The sequence below is a fragment of the Mesoplodon mirus genome (assembly GCF_964341445.2).
Source record: "Mesoplodon mirus genome assembly, chromosome: 19".
Taxonomy (NCBI): Eukaryota; Metazoa; Chordata; class Mammalia; order Artiodactyla; family Ziphiidae; genus Mesoplodon; species Mesoplodon mirus.
In genome coordinates, this window is record NC_138995.1 from 64,146,520 (window position 1) to 64,165,451 (window position 18,932).

Genomic DNA, 18,932 nt, shown 5'->3' on the forward strand with positions numbered 1-18,932 from the left:
CTTGAAAACTAGCCTCAAAGGAAACAAAAAAAATCTCAGGACAAATTTCAAGTACTCATATCCAATGCCAGCACAAGGGAGTAAGTCCATGGTGGCAACTGTGAAACCCATACAAACACAAGACCTGCATGTATACATCTGGACTCACCTGTTAAAATCCCTGGCACTTTACTCTGTAAAGACAAAAAGAAACTTCACACAAACATTTATAAGATCGGACAAGGAGGATCCTTCTCCTTTATCATGAATTTAACTTGGATGTGTGTTTTATTTTACTGGTTTTACCTATAATTCAACCGCTAGAAAGCTGCAGAGGGGGACTTGGAAATGTCCAGTCCTTTCCACAGGTTTAGAGAGGCTGAAACAGTGGAAAGAGGAAAGAACTAGGACTCACCTCAGAACGCCACAGCCATACAGGACGAGCACCTCGCTGTCAGACAAGAAAGAAAACAAACCCTCCGAGAAACCACTTTCAATACATCAGCCGGTGTGACCCTTCAAAGACATGGCAGATCAAGCCATTCCTCTGCTTCAAATCCTCCAATGTCTCCCCATTTCATTCAGAGTCAAAGCCAAGACCCTAACAGTGTTATGCAGCATTTGACTGCAATTGGACTCCCAATTTCCTTTCTGAATTAATCTCCTACTATTCCCTCTCTTCATCACTGATTCAGCTCCATCACCTCCTTGATGTGCCTCGAATATTCCAGGTATGTCCCAGCCATAAAGCCCTTGAACTGGATGTTCCCTCTACATGGAGAGAAATTTTTCCAAATACCCACATAGCTAGCACCTTGTTCTCTTCCCAAGTTTTTGCATAAACGTCAGCTTTGAGAACAGGCCCCACTTTAACCATTCTATTTAAAATTATGACGTGTTCTTATCCCCTCACAGATTGGTGTGTGTCATTCAACTTACACTGCTCCATTTTTTCCCTTCAGTAACACTTATGACCTTCTAGTATTTTATACAATTTATTGTTTATTACGCTGCTTATGTAAACTCCGTAGGGCAAGATTGTTTCTTTTTTCCATCTGTTTTGTTCAGTGATGCCTTTCAAGTGCCCAGAACAGTGATTCTGGCATCCAATAAATATCGAAGTGAATGAATGAATGATTTAAAAAAAGAAAAAGAAAAAAACCCACGTAGAATGGAACCAAGAGTGAGAATTGGGGGGGAGGGATAAATTGGGAAACTGGGATTGACATATACACACCACTATATATAAAACAGATAACCAACAACAGCCTACGGTACAGAACAGGGAACTATACTCAATATTTTGTAATAACATATAAGGGAAAATAATCTGAAAAAGAATGAGTATATGTGTAACTGAATCACTTTGCTGTACACCTGAAACACAACATTATAAATCAACTATACTCCAATAATATTTTTAAAAATAGATAAATAAAGCCTCTAAGTGACATGGATCAAGTTATCTTCCACCTTGCTAAACATCTTTTCAAAGAACCTATTGAGGGCTTCCCTGGTGGCGCAGTGGTTAAGAATCCACCTGCCAACGCAGGGGACACGGGTTTGAGCCCTGGTCTGGGAAGATCCCACATGCCATGGAGCAACTAAGCCCGTGCGCCACAACTACTGAGCCCGCGTGCCTAGAGTCTGTGCTCCACAACAAGAGAAGCCACCACAATGAGGAGCCTGCGCACCACAACGAAGAGTAGCCCCCGCTCACCGCAACCAGAGAAAAGCCCGCACACAGCAATGAAGACCCAATGCGGCCAAAGATAAAATAAATAAAAAATTAAAAGAAAAAAAAAAGAACCTATTGAAGACTGAAAATGCAGCCAGTTAATAGACTCAAGTAATTACCTGTCTGCCATTAAACAAATACAACGTATTTTCACTGAGGTTTGTTGAATTTGAGTGAATTTCCCTAAATGCCCTAAATGTTTCTATTCTGCAAACTGTGTGCATATACTAATAAACATACTTCTTTTTAAACTAAAAAAAAAAGAAGAAGAAGAAAGAGTGAGAGATAGTATCAGGCATTTAAAACCAGATGAACAGAAGTTTACCTATAAAAAAAAATTCAGCGCCTTTAGGGGTGCACATTTTAATGTGGCGATCCCTATGTGGACCATTCTCTCCTTAGATATAAAATACTAGTATTGTGTGATGTTATTTTCGGTATTCTAATTTCTTACAAGTTCAAGTAGCTCATGACTCAAGCCCTCATATTTCTCACAAAGAATTATGCCAATGGCTAGAGATGTTCAGAACAAAGCCTTCCAACAAATGTTGGTGGAGCTGCCCTCAACATCCAACTTTCCTGACACAAGAGAGTAGTGAACACATAAAAACAAAGGGATGGGGTCCTTTGCTTCCTCAAACATTGCCCCACCAAAAAACAGAACTGATGAAAAACTGCAACAGGCTTGGCAGGAAAGTCTGAAAGAGCTTACGAAAGCATTTGTTTTTTCCATTTATAGTCTTTGTCTCTATCCCCTCCACCTCTTTGTTATTTTTCTTTTTTCTTTATTGGCCACACCGTGGGGCTTGTGGGATCTCACTTCCCCAGCCAGGGCTCAAAGCCAGGTCCTCCGGCAGTGAAAGCGTGGAGTCCTAACCAATGGGACTCCGCAGGGAATTCCCTTGTTAGTTTTCTTTTTAACATAATGCTGAGATGGCTTAAGTGCAAACCAAGGGGGAGCCCTGTGGCTGAAGGTTGTTATAAGCGCACAATGACCCCTGAGTCTGTCTCCTCTGCGCTTCCTCACAGGGAAAGCCCAAGCTCCGTCAAGTTCCAATATGACTCTACGTGACTAGTGGTGACCTGTCACAGGAGGTTTTCTCACGGCAGTAATTAAGTGGTTCCTCTTCATTACACATTCTCAGGTGGCGAGGACGAGTCTTTTCTTTTGGCTGAGAAGCGTCCTTCTGGTTACATTCAGAACGTCTTTCCCCGGTATGTTCTCGATGTTGACAGAGGTGGATGGACCCACGGGTGGCATGGCTTCTTGAGCTGAGTTTCTCCACAGAATGAATCCTCTGAACGATGAGCAGGGGCCGAAGGCTTCTGATCTTTCCACTGCATTCGCAAGGCATCTTCTCCCACGTGACCACTTGTGCATTTGAAAAGCAGACAAAAAGCCTTCCCAGAATTCTCTGCACTCAAAGGGTTCTTCCCTCCAGCGTGGATCCCCTCATGAAAGACAAAAGAGGAGCAGCGGTGAAGGCCTTTTTCTCAAGTATGAACCCGCTGGTGCTGCAGGAGGTGTGACCTGCGTTTGAAGGCCTTCCCGCACTCGGCGCACTTGTACGGCGTCTCCCCGGTGTGGATGACAGAGTGCTGGATGAGGTACGTGCTCCGGTGAAAGGCCTTCCCGCACTGGGCGCACTCGTAGGGCTTCTCCCCCGTGTGAATCCGCTGGTGCTGCAGGAGTTCTGAGCTGCACCTGAAGGCCTTCCCACACTCTGTGCAATCGTAGGGCTTCTCTCCAGTGTGGACGATGTAGTGCTGGATGAGGTGTGCTCTGTTGCTAAATGATTTCTCACATTCTTTGCATTCAAAGGGTTTTTCTCCAGTGTGGGTCCTATTGTGGCGAATAAAAGTAGAGCGGTGGGTGAAGGCCTTTCGACACTGCCCGCACTCATAGGGCTTCTCCCCGGTGTGGATCGGCTGGTGCTGCAGGAGGTACGACCTGCGTTTGAAGGCCTTCCCGCACTCGGCGCACTTGTACGGCGTCTCCCCGCTGTGGATGACGTAGTGCCGGGTCAGGGTCGAGCTCTGGCTGAAGGCTTTCCCACACGCGCTGCATGCATAGGGCTTCATCCCGGTGTGAATCCGCTGATGTCGGACGAGGTACCACTTCCTGTTAAAACTCTTCCCGCACTGCTTGCACTCGCGGAGGTTATGAATCAGGGGGCCTTGTCCTGGTCCCTGTGGGTCGCGCTCACAGAGAACATCTCCCTGAGAGACTCTCTCCTGGAACGCCCTGGAGTGCACACCATCATCGGCCTCCAAACCATCATCTTCAAGGCTCGTTTTCCCAGGATGGGTCTCCTTGTGGGCGTCTGTCTCTGGCCTCAGCTGACCTTTCTGCACTTCCAAAAGCCCTTCGGGATCCCTGGCTTGCCTCGACCTGCAGTCCCTCGAAGATCCCAGAGTCAGGCTTCCCTGGAGCAAGCCTCCTTCAGACAAAGCCAGCTCTCTGGTCTGACGTTTCGCTCTGTCATCTGAAAAGAATCCAATACACAAAGGGGGACGTTCGGGGATGCAACACAGAAGAAGCGGAAGCAACACTTCAGTGGACAAATGCGGATGAAAGCAGCACCTCTGATATCTGCTATGTTTTGACGTCAATGTATCCCAGATTTCCAGCTCCTTTTTATGACCCTTGTACCCTGACACCAGTAAAGGGAAAATCTGGCAGCAGGCCGGACCGGGACACAGAGGATGTGGAGTAGGGGAGGGAGGACAGTTTCAATCCTACTGTCTGGAGAGCATCTGCCTCAAGGATTGATGTCTTGGTTCTGTGAGAGTGTGGGGAAGTGGCACCTAGCAAGACTGGGAAGAAAAAGGTCATCTTCCCTGGGAGGTGTCCCACGAGCTGGGTCCTAATGCAGACGTCAGAGTTGCCAGAAAGAAAGGAGGATGGGGTACTGGGTTGAAACGGAAGGGATAAGCGTGGGTAGATTTACCTTTGGAGAGTGCTTAAGGGTTCTAAGAAGAAAAGGTACTATCACTCAGCCATAAAAAAGAAGGAAGTCATGCCATGTGCAGCAACCTGGATGGACCTGGAGATGATCATACTAAGTGAAGTGAGTCAGAGAAAGACAACTATCATAGGATATCACTTACATGTGGAATCTAAAAAGAATGATACAAATGAACTTATTTACAAAACAGAAACAGACTCACAGACATAGAAAACAAACTTACGGTTACTAAAGGGGAAAGGCTGGGGGGAGGGAAAGATAAATTAGGAGTTTGGGATTAGCAGGTACACACTACTATATATAAAGTAAACAACAAGGACCTACTGTATAGCACAGGGAACTATACTAAATACCTTGTGATAACCTATAAGGGAAAAGAATCTGAAAATGAATGTATATATGTATATGTATAACTGAATCACTTTACTATACACCTGAAACACGACATTGTAAATCAACTATATTTCAATTTAAAAAGAAAAAAGTGCCTAGAAAATGGCCTGGGATGTAATAAGTGCTATATAAGTGGTTGATAAATAAAACACTGAAAATACTGTTTAAATTTTTTTAAAAAAACAAAAAAAAGAGGTACTTCACTGGTGGTCCAGTGGTTAGGACTCCGTGCTTCCACTGCAGGGGGCCTGGGTTTGATCCCTGGTCAGGGAACTAAGAACCCACAAGCCAAACAGAGCAGCAAAAAAAGAGAGTTACAAGAAGAAATGGTACCAGAAGCCTGGTGAAGGCAAGCCTGAAGGGGCGGTTACAGGAAGAAGAGAATAAAAATCTCAGGAGAAAAGGGGTAGTGGGACACACAAAGTCAAACAGTATGAAAGACGAGTTTCTGCTCTGTTGAGAGGCATTAGAGTGGTGTTAGCAGGGACAGCTCTGGAGTCACAATGCCTCAGTTTGAGGAGAGGCTTGTGGGATCTTAGTTCCCTGATGAGGGGTCAAATGTGTGCCCCCTGCAGTCGTGGGGCACAGCCCTAACAACCAGACCGTCAGGGAAGTCCCTCCTTTCTTCTTTTTTATTTTCTTTAAATTTATGTATTTATTTTTGATTGCGTTGGGTCTTCATTGCTGCACGCGGGCTTTCTCTAGTTGCGGCGAGCGGGGGCTACTCTTCGTTGTGGTGCGCGGGCTTCTCATTGTGGTGGCTTCTTTTGTTGCGGAGCACGGGCTCTAGGAGTGCGGGCTTCAGTAGTTGTGGCACGCAGGCTCTAGAGCGCAGGCTCAGTAGTTGCTCTGCAGCATGTGGGATCTTCCCGGACCAGGGCTCGAACCCATGTCCCCTGCATTGGCAGGCAGATTCTTAACCACTGAGCCACCAGGGAAACCCCCTCCTTTCTTCTTTATGTCATAGTTTCCTCACCTAAGAGACTAGAGGACTCTCAGTTTCTCTGGGTGTCATGAGGGTTAAATGAGAAAATGCCTGTGAAGTTCTCAGCACAGTTCTTGACGCAGTGAGAGTACGTATGGTGGTTAATTTTATATGTCAACTTGGCTTGGCTACTGTGCTGAGCTGTTTGGTCAAACACCATTCCGGAGGTTGCTGTGAGGTACTTTTCAGATATGACTGACACCGGAATCATCAAACTTTGAGAAAGGCAGGTTACCCTTCTTAATGTGGGTGGGCCTCATCCGATCAATCAATGGCCTTGGGACTTCCCTGGTGGCACAGGGGTTAAGAATCCACCTGCCAATACAGGGAATACAGGTTCGAGCCCTGGTCTGGAAGGATCCCACATGCCACGGTGCAACTAAGCCCGTGAGCCACAACTACTGAGCCTGCGTTCTAGAACCTGTGAGCCACAACTACTGAAGTCCGTGTGCCGCAACTACTGAGGCCACGTGCTGCAACTACTGAAGCCCATGCGCCTAGAGCCCGTGCTCCACAACAAGAGAAGCCACCACAATGAGAAGCCCACGCAGTGCAATGAAGAGTAGCCCCCGCTCACCGCAACTAGAGAAAGCCCACACGGAGCAATGAAGACCCAACGCAGCCAGAAAAATAAATAAATAAATAAACTTTAAAAAAAAAAATCAATGTCCTTAAGGGAAAAGACTGAGATGCCCTGGGAGGGAAGGGATTCTGCCTCCAGACTCAGGACTGCAAGCATCTACTCTTCCAGCTTACTGGCCTGCCCTGAAGATTTTGAAATCGCTTAGCCCTCACAATCACACAAAGCCTAATCAATAGAATAAAACTCTGATTTATCTCCTTTTGGCTCTGATTCTCTGAAGAAGTCTAATGTTATTATTCTCATTGTTGTACTGGGCAATTAGGATGACAGCAATGCCATTAGCAAGAACAAGCCATCTTATTCTACAGCCCAAAGAGAGTGGCCTCAGTAGAAACCAACCCTGTGGACACCCAGCACCTAGAACTGAGACAATAAATTTCTGTTGTTTGAGGCATGCCCCCTCACCCAAAAGGAAAATAACAATAAAACCTATCCACGGTGATAGAGTATAAACAGCGGATAACACTGCAGGACAAGCTATTGACAAGGATGGGGCACCAGGAACCTGCCACAGAACTGGGAATAGTCTAAATTTTGGGTGAGGTGGAGGATACCTCAGTTTATACGTATGTAAAAAGTAAAGCTGATTTCCCACTCCTGGGCATATATCCAGACAAAACTCTAATTTGAAAAGCTACATGCACCCCTATGTTCACAGCAGCACTATTTACAATAGCCAAGACATGGAAACAACCTAAATGTCCACTGACAGAGGAATGGATAAAGAAAATGTGGTACATACATACAAAGGAATATTACTCAGCCATGAAAAAGAATGAAATAATGCCATTTGCAGCAACATGGATGGATCTAGAGATTGTCATACTAAGCAACGTAACTCAGAGAAAGACAAATACCATATGATATCACTTATATGTGGAATCTAAAAAAAATGACACAATGACACAAATGAACTTACCTACAAAACAGAAACAGACTCACAGGTATAGAGAGCAGACTTGTGGTTGCCAAGGGGGTTGGTGGAGAGGGATGGATTGGGAGTTTGGGATTAGCAGATGCAAACAATTACATATAGGATGGATAAAAAACAAGGTCCCACTGTATAGCACTATAGGAACTGTATTCAATATCCTGTGCTAAACCATAACGGAAAAGAATATGAAAAGAATGTATACATATGTATAACTGAATCACTTTGCTATACAGCAGAAATTAACACAACATTCTAAATCAACTATACTGCAATAAAATTTTTTTTAAAATTGAAAAAAGAAAAAGTGAAGCTGAACCTGAAGGATTTATATGTATCACTGTATACTTCCGATATAAAAAAATTAAGTAGATTTTTAAAACAAAAGGTATGGAAGTCAAATATATAGAGTCAATCCTTGGATGACACGGGTCTAAACCCCATAGGTCCACTCATACACGATTTCAGCTCTTCGTATCTGTGGGCTCTGCACCCGTGAAATCAACCAACCATGGATCAAAATACTACATAATCTGCAGTTGACTGACTCTGCAGATGTGGAACCGTGCATATAGAGGGGGACGGCCCACCATAAGGGACCTCGGCATCCACGGATGTTGGTATCTGCGGGAGCACTGGAACCCATCCCCCACATACACCACAAGACAACTGTCCATCATTTCCAAAATGAGACAACTCTTTCAAGAGTTGTGGGCTTCCCTGGTGGCGCACTGGTTAAGATCCGCCTGCCAATGCAGGGGACATGGGTTCGATCCCTGGTCTGGGAAGATCCCACATGCCGTGGAGCAACTAAGCCCGTGCGCCACAACTACTGAGCCTGTGCTCTAGAGCCCGTGAGCCGCAACTACTGAGCCCGCGTGCCCCAACTACTAAATCCCATGAGCCTAGAACCCGAGCTCCACGAGAGAAGCCACTGCAATGAGGAGCCCGCGCACCACAACGAAGAGTAGCCCCCACTTGCCACAACTAGAGGAAGCTCACGTGCAGTAACGAAGACCCAACAGATCCAAAAATAAATAAATAAAATAAATAAATTGATTAAAAAAAAAAGATGATGAGAGGGACTTCCCTGGTGGCGCAGTGGTTAAGAATCCGCCTGCCAATGCAGGGGACACGGGTTCGATCCCTGGTCATGGAAGATCCCACATGCTGCAGAGCAAGTAAGCCCGTGTGCCACAACTACTGAGCCTGCGCTCTAGAGCCCCCGAGCCCACGTGCTGCAACTACTGAAGCCCGTGCGCCTAGAGCCCGTGCTCCGCCACCACAAATGAGAAGCCCACACACCACAACGAAGAGTAGCCCCCGCTCGCTGCAACTAGAGAAAGCCTGCGCGCAGCAACGAAGACCCAATGCAGCCAAAAATAAATAAAATAAAATAAATAAATTTATATTAAAAAAAAGATGACGAGAGCTTGAACTAGGGTGCTGGTGATGGACTCAGGACACACGGATAATCTCAAACGGACAGGCCTGGGGATGGACGGATGTTGGTTTGATGGAGAGAGACGCTGGCTGAGGTGTTGCTAATCTTCCAATCTGCTTAGATGGCAGGACGTTCTCAGAACGGGGCACGGGGCAGGAGTGGGCAGGATCCCGGGGCGGGGGTCTTCTAAGGCATTACAAGCTTGAGGGGTCTCTGAGACACGAAAGTGGAGATCTGGGAATAAGGAAATGGGGGGCGGGGTGGCGTGTGGAACAGAGCCATCGGTGGTGGGGCTGGCCAAAGACACTTACAGGCGGCCTGAGAAGCCTGAAGGACCGACAGAGAGGAGAGACCGTGACTCACTGTGGATTATTCAAGCTACAGTCAGCAGCACAGATGTGGGGCTGAAAACGCCAGACATCCGCTTGGTGTTCTTAAGGGCAAGAGGGGCAGGAAGGTACAGCGCAAGGGGCTGCTTCTGAGTGTCTTGTGGACAAACAGGAGGATGGATAAATGGATGGAGAAGGTGGGAAAGAGTTCCATAGAGAGTACAGCATAGATCATAACTTCAAGGGGAAGAAAGGCCCCTTTTCCTCTGAGTCCAAAAGTCCAGGAAAAATGCGTGATACCACCACTCACTTTGATTAAGACAATTACATGGATACTGTAAGAACTGACCTTAGGCGACCCTCTCTATAGACCAGGCACTGTACTAAGCAGTTTGCTGCATTATCTCATTACACCTTCAGACAACCCACTCACGTACAAACTAGCCTCGCTCTGACTTCCTGAGAGCAGGGTGAGCAGAGTAGACAGAGGTCATACAAACCAGGCCCACTGGCTCTTCTCCTTGGGCCCAGAGCAAAACCACCCTCTCCAGTCCTGAGCACCCAGCTGCGGCCAAATGCCTAGTCCTTGCCTGTGGGATACAGGGGAGTAAAGTATGTGTGCATCTGGGTGTGACCTGTCCCCTATCCCTTGCTGTTTCCCCTCCACCGGCTGGATTATGCCGGACCAACCTCAGAGCTATATGTTGACGTCAGAAGGTGCCTGGGTCTCTAGATGCAACTAGAGATTATCATACTAAGTGAAGTAAGTCAGAAAGAGAAAGACAAATACCATATGATGTCACCTATATGTGGAATCTAAAATATGACACAAATGAACCTACTTATGAAACAGAAACAGACTCACAGACATAGAGAACAGACTTGTGTTTCTCAAGGAGGAAGGTGCGTGGGGAGGGAAGGAGTGGGAGTTTGGGGTTAGCAGATGCAAACTATTATCTATAGGATGAATAAACAACAAGGTCCTACTGTATAGCACAGGGAACTGTATTCAATATCCTGTGATAAACCATAATGGAAAAGGATATAAAAAAAGAAATACATATGTGTATAACGGAGTCATTTTGCTGTACAGCAGAAATTAGCACAACAGTGTAAGTCAACTGTACTTCAATAAAAAAAAAAAAGAGAAAATAAAAATTAAAAAAATAAAAAAGAAGAAGAAGGTGCCTGGGTCTCTAAATAATGGTGTGGTCCCAAGCTGGCCAGCTGATGCACACTATACTTTGATGTGAGAGAAACCACCAGATCCCACAAAGGGGGTTTCACACAGCAGCTCAGAGGCACTGGTCCCCATGCATTCTCAAGGATGCTGTGAACCCACCTGCCCAGCAGCTATTGGCTCCTACCTGGGCACATGCTACGTGGGAGGCCTCTCGTTCCCGTCCACAGCTCCTGCCCATGCTCCAGCAAGCGGATCAACTCCGGTTTGGGAACTGGATGCCCTGTGGATGGAAGAAAAAAACAGGATGCAGGTGTTTTGATGAGAAGAATGAAACCCTTCCATCCTATCTGGGACTTCATGACAGGAACAAGACCATGAATGTAGCGGCTCCCAAAGTAAAGAAACTGTTGATTTGTGACTGGGAATCCAACAGCACAAACACCACTCCTGGGCTGCAACTGCTGTAGAGGGCGGCGCTGTCTGTCTACACAACACCACTTCCCTTGAACTTCATCAGTGGAAGCCAGCCCCACGAAGGGGCGTGCCACTTTCACACACAGCCACGGGACCCTGGGAATACTCCAAAAAAAACAAACCCCCCACAACGCTGAAGTCAAAATAATGGCATTAAGGTCCTAGCAAGTTCACGTAGAAGGCTCAGGGCTGTGAGCTAGAGGCTGGTCCCTCTGCTGAACTGAAAAATTAGCCACAAAGGGGGCCATGGAATACTCACTCACAGTGATCTGAGACTTTCTCTTGACAACAATCAGCGTGCCAGACAGAAAAGGTAAAAGGACTGGCTTTTGCAGGGTGTCCACCTGTGGCATTCCATGACATTCCTGTGCACCTTGTAAATGATTTCCTGCCCAGGGGAGGATCACGGCCCAGGCCTCAGAAAGCATGTGATGATGACGTAGACACCAGGGGCCTTTGAACCAAGATTGTGCTGTTTAGGAAGATCCCTGGGTGGCACTGATGACAAATGCCATGTAGGGGTCTCCCTGACTCACCCACTCGTCTGAGAACAGCCCTGTTAACTGGGCTGTGGGGACACCTGACCTCACCAGGCTGGGCCAGTCAGCTTCGCTCCTGTGGAATCTGCAACAAGGACCTCAAACTGAGGCCCCAGGGTGCTGGGCACTGGCATGGGGGCTGGTGTTCAGAAGGACATTGTTTCTTTCCCACCGATCACTGCTACAGACACAGGGAGACCAGGCAGGAGGAGAAGCGACCAGAAAAATGCAGGGCCTGTGGGGAGGAGGAAAGGTGACTCCTGTGCCCTTCCTGATCAGCCCGGAAACAAGGCAGTGGGGTCCCCCACAGGTGTGAGAGCTAAGCACTTACCCAGTGAGACTAGGAGCCCACAGATCTCCAGCATCACCTCTTGGTACAGGGTCCTCTGATCCAAGTCAAGCTGTCCCCACTCCTCCCGGGTAAAGGTCACGGCCACATCCTTGAAGGTCACCAACACCTGGACAGTCAAACACAGGTAGTGGTGTTGGGCTTTTGCACTTGGATAGGATCAACCCTGTCACTCTGTTGCTGGTGAAGATGCGGAGACCCAGGCCTGAACCACCGAGGCCTGCTGATCGCCGAGTTCTGTGTTGGGCTCAAGGGTGAGGTGGAAGCAGCCTCTGGATATAACGCAACTGTGGCTGAGAGAAAAGCCTCCCGTGAAGGAAGCCACTGGAGATGACACAGACAATGGTGTTCCATGAGGACTGGGGGCAGATGGTGCGTGCTCTGGGAAAAATTTTCATGATGATAATTCCAACAATGGTAACAGCAAAGTGACAGGTGCTGAGCCTCCCTGGTCCTCACGGTGCACCTGCCCCAGGCTGAGGTCTTCACACGCTGTGGTAAAGTGACTAAAGATCCCTCGCTCTGGAGCCAGATTTCTGGGGTTTGAATTAAGACTCTTAAATCTGACACTTGGGACTTCCCTGGTGGTGCAGTGGTTAAGAATCCACCTGCCAATGCAGGAGACCCGGGTTCGAGCCCTGGTCAGGAAAGATCCCACATGCCACGGAGCAACTAAGCCCGAGTGCCATAACTACTGAGCCTGTGCTCTAGAGCCCGTGAGCCACAATTACTGATCCCGCATGCCACAACTACTGAAGCCCATGTGCTCTAGGGCCCGTGCTCTGCAACAAAGAGAAGCCACCGCAATGAGAAGCCCACGCACTGCAATGAAGAGTAGCTCCTGCTTGCCACAATTAGAGAAAGCCCGCGCGCAGCAACGAAGACCCAACACAGCCAAAAATAAATAAATAAATTTATATATATATATAAAATCTGACACTTGCTGGCAGTGTGATCATGGGGAGGACGACATCCCATCATTTCTCCAAGCATCAATTTCCACATTAATACAACAATCATTCCCACTATGCCAATTCTTAGAACTAAAGAGAAAATGTTCCCACACCAGATGCTGTGGAGTGCCTGGCCCAGTTAAGTGTTCAGTGTATTTTGTGACTTTCACTAATCCACAGCCCACAAGGTAAATGCCATCGTCACCTCCATGTCACATCCAGAGGCCTGAGGCCCAGGCAGCTCTAGAAAATCAACCACAACCTCAAATTTAAGGAAAAGAAGTGGGGGAATTCCCTGGTGGTTCAGTGGTTAGGACTCCACGCTTTCACTGCTGAGGCCCCAGGCTAAATAGTTGGTCAGGGAACTAAGATCCTACAAGCCATGTTGCGTGGCCAAAAAAAAGGGGGGGGGCGGCGAGGCAGTGCGCAGGCAGCAGCTGCACGAGGGGCTGTGGCGCCAGAGGCGAACCAGCAACCCAAACACCTGGGTTAACCACGTCTCGTCCACCACCCTCCTAGGTGAGAATTATGAAGATGACGACCTAGGAAACTCTGATGAGGTTATGAAGAAACCATGTCCAGTACAGATTGTTCTTGCACATGAAGATGACCGTAATTTTGAGCTTGATGAAGCAGCTTTGGAGCAGATATTGCTACAGGAGCACATAAGAGATCTTCACATAGTCGTGGTATCAGTGGCAGGAGCTTTTCGTAAAGGGAAATCATTTCTACTGGACTTCATGCTTAGATAGATGTATAACAAGGATTCTCAAAGTTGGATTGGTGGAAACAATGAACCACTGACCGGCTTTACGTAGCGAGCTGGTTGTGAAAGAGAAACAACAGGCATATGTCTGGAGTGAACAAAAGTGGCTGTGCTGCTAATGGATACCCAGGGTGCCTTTGATAGCCAGTCAACTATCAGACATTGTGCAACAGTGTTTGCTCTGAGCACTGTGACTAGCTCTCTCCAGGTATATAATTTGTCTCAAAATATTCAAGAAGATGATCTCCAACACTTGCAATTATTTACAGAATATGGCAGACTTGCAATGAAAGAAATCTACCAGAAACCATTTCAGACATTAATGTTTTTGATTCAAAACTGGAGTTATCCTCATGAACATTCATATGGTTTGGAAGATGGAAAACAATTCCTTGAAAAGAGATTGCAGGTAAAACAAAATCAACCTGAAGAGCTACAGAATATAAGGAAGCACATTCACAATTGTTTCTCAAATCTTGGTTGCTTCCTTTTGCCACATCCTAGTCTTAAAGTTGCAACTAATCCTAGTTTTGATGGGAGATTGAAAGATATTGATGAAGAGTTTAAACGAGTTTAGAAATCTGGTTCCAGTGCTACTTGCCCCAGAAAATTTGGTAGCAAAAGAGATAAGATACAAAATTCACTTGTAGAGATCTTGTAGAATACTTTAAGGCTTACATTAAAATTTATGTAAGAAGTCCATGCTTCAGGCAACAGCTGAAGCTAATAATTTTGCTGCAGTAGCAGGAGCAAGAGAGAAAGTATGGAGTAGGTAGGCGGTGGGGACAAGCCTTACATTGCACCTTCAGATCTGGAAGCAAAAACATCTGGACCTCAAGGAAGTGGCGATTAAACAGTTTCGTTCAGTAAAAAAAAATGGGTGGAGATGAAATCTACCGTCGTTAACAGGACGAGCTTGAGGCTGAAATAGAAGAAACCTATGCACATTTTATAAAGCACAATGATGGCAAAAATATCTTCTATGCTGCTCGTACGCCTGCCACACTGTTTGCAGTCATGTTTGCTACGTATATAATCTCAGGACTGACTGGCTTCGTTGGCCTAAACTCTATAGCCGTCTGTGTAACCTTGTCATGAGGTTAGCACTGAGGTCTCTTTGTACTTGGGCATATGTTACATACTCTGGGGAGTCCAGAGAAATTGGAACAATGATTGATCAGATTGCTGAAACACTACGGGAACAGGTATTGAAGCCCCTGGGTGATAATTTGACAGAGGAAAACATAAGGCAGTCTGTAACAAACTCTATCAAAGCAGGCCTGACTGACAAGTGTCTCATCATGCCAGATTAAAGACAGACTGACAGTTCATCTCCTCATGGACTCCACTCTTTCTTCTTTTCATGCTTGCTGTACAATGAGAACTCAAGTAAAAATAAACCAAAGTTTACAATCAACTGTAGAAGTAGTTTAGTATAACTGGCTTCACAGATGGCTGCCACAGAGTGTGAAACTGTTTGTTGGTTTTAAGCATTCTATTTATGGCTCCTAAGACGTGAAGACTGGCTGAGGAGCATTAGTTTTCATGCACACTTGTGCCATGTTTAATTCTTTTTTCCCCCTTTTTACTTAATCTAATGTTAGTGAAATCTGTCTTATGTAAAGGATATTTCAGGGAAATATTTTAAGAAATCTATTTAGAGTCTCTTTAACACAGTGTCCCATTGAAATTTTAATTTTTAGAGAAGTTATGAATCACTGTATCAAGAATCAGATTGGAATGACAATGAAGCCTTTATTGAGCCACAACATTAAAAGTACATATTGCTGGGCTTCCCTGGTGGTGCAGTGGTTGAGAGTCCGCCTGCCGATGCAGGGGACACGGGTTCGTGCCCCGGTCCGGGAAGATCCCACATGCCGCGGAGCGGCTGGGCCTGTGAGCCATGGCCACTGAGCCTGCACATCCAGAGCCTGTGCTCCGCAACGGGAGAGGCCACAACAGTGAGAGGCCTGCGTACCACAAAAAAAAAAAAAAAAAAAAAAAGTACATATTGCTTTACTACCTTCAATACCAGTATTACATAAATGCATGTATCAGAAACTTCACAGAAATTACATGATAACTCTTGTAGCTAAGAAAATGACTCTGAGGTATACATTTGTTTTGCCTTTTAAAATTTATAAACCTGTCCTAAAAGGAGATGCATATCTGGGAAACTGAACTGTCTTTATGCAGTTTAGCCTTCATGTACATAAAATATGCCATTAATTTTATTGAGGGAGAAATTCCAACCAAAAACGTTGCCTACAGCTATGAGTTAAGAGTGTCTATACAGTGTGCAGCTTTTATTTTCTAAAATCGCAGACAGGGCATGTATATGAATTATAAGTATATAAACACGATTTTGTATTAGAAGTTTTGTAGTTTATGACAAACTCTGGTTCTGTGGTGGGCTCATGAGTACAGTCTCTGTGAAGGACTGTGTGTGGCTCATGTCGGGGGGTGGATGCAGAGACGATTTGAAGGTCTTGATACATTTGTGTTATGTATCGTCTTGAGCACTGTAAGTTCACCCCCCCAAGGGAAGTCAATGGGAATGTTTATAGGGACTTTGTCTTCTGTAGCATTTTAAAGTTCTTTCCTGTAATTTATTTTTAGTACAGAATTAAAATTTTGTTATATATATATAAAGGAACAGAAGTGGGAATTGAACATCCAGCTAGCAGAAGATGGCACAGAGTTGCCAGAAGATGGGCAGGGGGGAGCCAGGGGTACCTTAGCTAGAATGAAAACAGCCAGGAAAAGACTGTCCTAAGAGGTGACAGTGATGCACAGGAAGAGTAGGGAGTGACAGCCCTACAGAGATCTGGGAACAGAGCCCCAGACAAAGGAAAATGCAAGGGGAAAAGCTGCAAATTGGGCAGGAATTTTGCAATTTCAGGACCTCCTGGCTGAGTGCGGTGAGTCCGGGAAGAAGGGGAGAGGAAGAAGCGTGGAGGGAGTCACGGGGTAGTTCCAGTGCCGGCCTGTGGGCCACAGTGCAGGAGGCTGTACTTATTATACGTGTGATGGGAGCACCTGAGTGGGCGACCCATTCGTTTAACCATATATTGAGTACCCTTTACAAGCCCAGGCTGTTCTAGGTCTTGGCAGAGAGCAGCAACAGGCGCTCACGGTCTAGGGCTGGAAAGAGATGCTAAACAAGCAACGATACAAATGAGCAAGACAATGTCAGAGGGACTCAAAGATTCCAAAGTCAAGAAAACAGAGTTTCCCTGGTGGTGCAGTGGTTAAAAATCCGCCTGCCAATGCAGGGGACAGGGGTTTGAGCCCTGGTCCGGAAAGATCCCACGTGCCGCGGAGCAACTAAGCCCGTGCACCACAACTACTGAGCCTGCACTCTAGAGCCCGTGTGCCACAACTACTGAGCCTGTGAGCCACAACTACTGAAGCCCGCGCACCTACAGCCTGTGCTCCACAACAAGAGAAGCCACCGCAATGAGAAGCCTGCACAACCCAAGTAAGAGTAGCCTCTGCTGGTCACAACTAGAGAGAGCCTGCATGCAGCAACGAAGACCCAACACAGTTAAAAATAAAATAAATTTTAAAAATAAAGAAAAAAAGAAAGAAAATAGAGGGAGAAGACAAAAGGTCACGGTCTGCTTTCGACAGAGCACCAGGGAAAGCCTGTTTCAGGACATCACACTGGAGTGAGTCTGAAATAAAGTGAGGAAGGAGCCAAGTAAATGGGAAGTTAACAAACAAGACAAGTCCTGACAGCGATCAGGACTATGATGAGGGTACTCAGGGCCACGGCTATGGAGTTACCCAGGACCTCTTGTGTTTTCCTGTCCAAAGGGACACCACACTCCTGCACACTATCACCACTTACCATATGTAACTGAACCTCAAACAGGAAAACAGATTCAGTGGGAACCCAGTTCCACTGGCTGTAAACTGAAAGACAAATTCCTTGGCCTTCTGGGCGCACTGCCTGTCCTGACACCTTTTCTGTCCTAGCAGGGCTGCAATCCCCAAGCTGCTGCAGGCTACTCCTGCCTCTTCCCCACCCCAGCCCTTATCTTTGTAGAGATTACACAGCTGGGAAGCCCAAGGGTCAGATTCCCCCAGGGATGAGCCTCTAACATCAACAAAGGCTCAGGAGGCATCTCCGTGGAAAGAGAGCCAGAGCGATGCTCCCTGCACCGTGCTGGACGCGGGGGGGATACACGTCACCTATGTGGTTTTTCTAGTTCCCTCAACCCAGTTGGAGGAACTTTAGCATAAAAGCCAAGGACAGGCACTTCCCTGGCGGTCCAATGGTTAAGACTCCGCGCTCCCAATGCAGGGGGCACGGGTTCCATCCCTGGTCGGGGAACTAGGATACCGCATGCCTCACCACGCAGCCAAGAAAAACAAAACAAAACATAACCAAGAACAGCAGGGAAAGCTGCTCAAGGTCCTAGACTCGGGAAGGGGCGGGGCCGCAACACACAGAAAGGTCTCCGGACTGTGCGGCCTGCGCTCCTCCCTGCGGGTCCTCCCACGCCAGCGGTATGGGGTCAGGGGGATTCGAGAAACCACATCTCTCCCTACCACACAGCGTCCCACTGACTGACAGAAATGGGACCCTCCGCGTGAAGCCCCTAACCTGGATTCCCACCCGGAGCACAAACGACCCCATCCCGAGGCTCCGACAAACAATGCCCTGGGGAGGACAAGGTGAGGACTCGCAGGACACCACCATCCTGCACAGCAGCGCGCCTCGGCCACGTGGGTGGGGTCCGAGCGGGCGTGGCCTGGTGCACCGTCCACTCACCTGCGCCGGGGTCACCAGCGCCGCCATCGCACCGCGGGGAGCGTAGGGCCACGTGAGGGCGCCGGAGACCGGCGGGTCCAGCGGGCTTAGCTGACCCTCCCCCAGGTCGTACAAAGGCGCAGGTGGGCCCTACAGCCTGTCCTCCCCGCTCCGTCCCGAAGACCCGGGTAGAAGTCACCTCAGATAGAGACACAACCGCCCCATCACGAACAAACGGCCTCCCTGGCGACGCAGGAAGTCCCGCCCCTGACAACGCGAGCCACAAACGCCCGTTTTTCTGTGACGTCATCAGAGCGGCGTTCACAGCCATTCCGCGGAGCATAGCCTTCAGGGTAATGTAGTTCTGGTCCAGCATCCGCCCGGGAGAGGGAGTCTGCTCTATGGAGCCAAGGTGCCAGAGGCGGGAGACTGGAGCTGGCAAAGGGCCTACAGAGGCTCCAACAAAGGAGGCAAGGCATTGGATGTTTCTAAAGGGGA

General features: G+C 47.3%; 2 protein-coding genes and 1 pseudogene across 3 annotated transcripts in view; 1 reads left to right on the top strand and 2 right to left on the bottom strand.

Moving 5' to 3' along the window:
- LOC309794612 (uncharacterized protein) overlaps positions 1-18,932 on the bottom strand; it is a 312,987-nt gene that overhangs the window by 16,018 nt on the left and 278,037 nt on the right. The window lies entirely within an intron of this gene.
- On the bottom strand, positions 647-18,672 carry ZNF550 (zinc finger protein 550). Its single transcript, XM_082607229.1, has 4 exons — positions 18,456-18,672; positions 11,939-12,065; positions 10,779-10,874; positions 647-4,203 (listed from the first exon to the last, which is right to left on the bottom strand). Exons 1-4 carry the CDS (start codon positions 18,480-18,482, stop codon positions 3,212-3,214), a joined length of 1,242 nt encoding a protein of 413 aa, XP_082463355.1. The 5' UTR covers positions 18,483-18,672; the 3' UTR covers positions 647-3,211.
- Positions 13,425-14,999, top strand: LOC309794968 (atlastin-2-like; annotated as a pseudogene). The gene has a single exon. The product of its transcript is annotated as an atlastin-2-like (transcript).